Source organism: Sphaeroforma arctica, assembly GCF_001186125.1.
Source record: "Sphaeroforma arctica JP610 unplaced genomic scaffold supercont1.9725, whole genome shotgun sequence".
NCBI lineage: Eukaryota > Ichthyosporea > Ichthyophonida > Sphaeroforma > Sphaeroforma arctica.
The window spans coordinates 317-1,034 of NW_014030833.1; the positions used below are offsets into that span (position 1 = coordinate 317).

At 45.7% G+C, this 718-nt stretch overlaps 1 protein-coding gene across 1 annotated transcript; it reads left to right on the forward strand.

The window, feature by feature from the left end:
- Window positions 1-281: 281 nt before the first annotated feature.
- SARC_17091 (hypothetical protein) lies at window positions 282-440 on the forward strand (the record flags this gene model as incomplete). Its single annotated transcript, XM_014288810.1, has 1 exon — window positions 282-440. A coding segment is annotated over one exon (159 nt), but the record flags the coding sequence as incomplete, so codon positions are not given.
- Window positions 441-718: the final 278 nt, after the last annotated feature.

Consider the following 718-nt stretch of genomic DNA (forward strand, 5'->3'; position numbering starts at 1 on the left):
CTACGCCGTAACATATACGCACTCCTTTTGTTCTACAGACGCGCACTTACCAATCCATTACACATACAGGGCCAAAATTTAGCCGCCGAGCACGTCGTTGGCGAATTAAGATCTGTTCTACGTGCCTCTATATTCTCCAACCATTGACTATCAATTGTTTAGTTACGCACTCAGGAGTATATTACACCTACTCTTCCTCCTACTCTGTAAGTCGTGCAATCTATTGCCTCCACTTATACTCTCGCACAATCGCATCATGCCCTCAATGTATACCCACATAGGACCTTGACAAGCCACCTAGTGCGTCGTTGGCGAAGCAGGATGTGTTCTTTGTGGCTCTCGCAGATCCCCAGTTTGGTTTAATGAATCAAGACAAGCATTGGAAGGAGGAACAGGAGCGATCAGAACGCGCCGTGGTGCTTATAAATAGGCACGTATGATATTAGTTCACGCTCATTGTTGTGGGTGTTCTAATGGAAGATATATACCAGTGCCTGTATGATCGCAATTTATATTTATGATCCATTGTACAGCCACGAGGTTATGGTGTCTGTCAAATAGACTTGTGAACGTGGTGCTGCGGTTCGTGCGTAGGTGTGTGTTCGTGTACATCACGGTTGGAACGAGCGAGCCAGTTGACAATTCTGTCTTAGCCAAGGTCATGGTCATGACCCTACGCAAATCATGCGATATGATGTTGCTCAATATTTCACAGCAG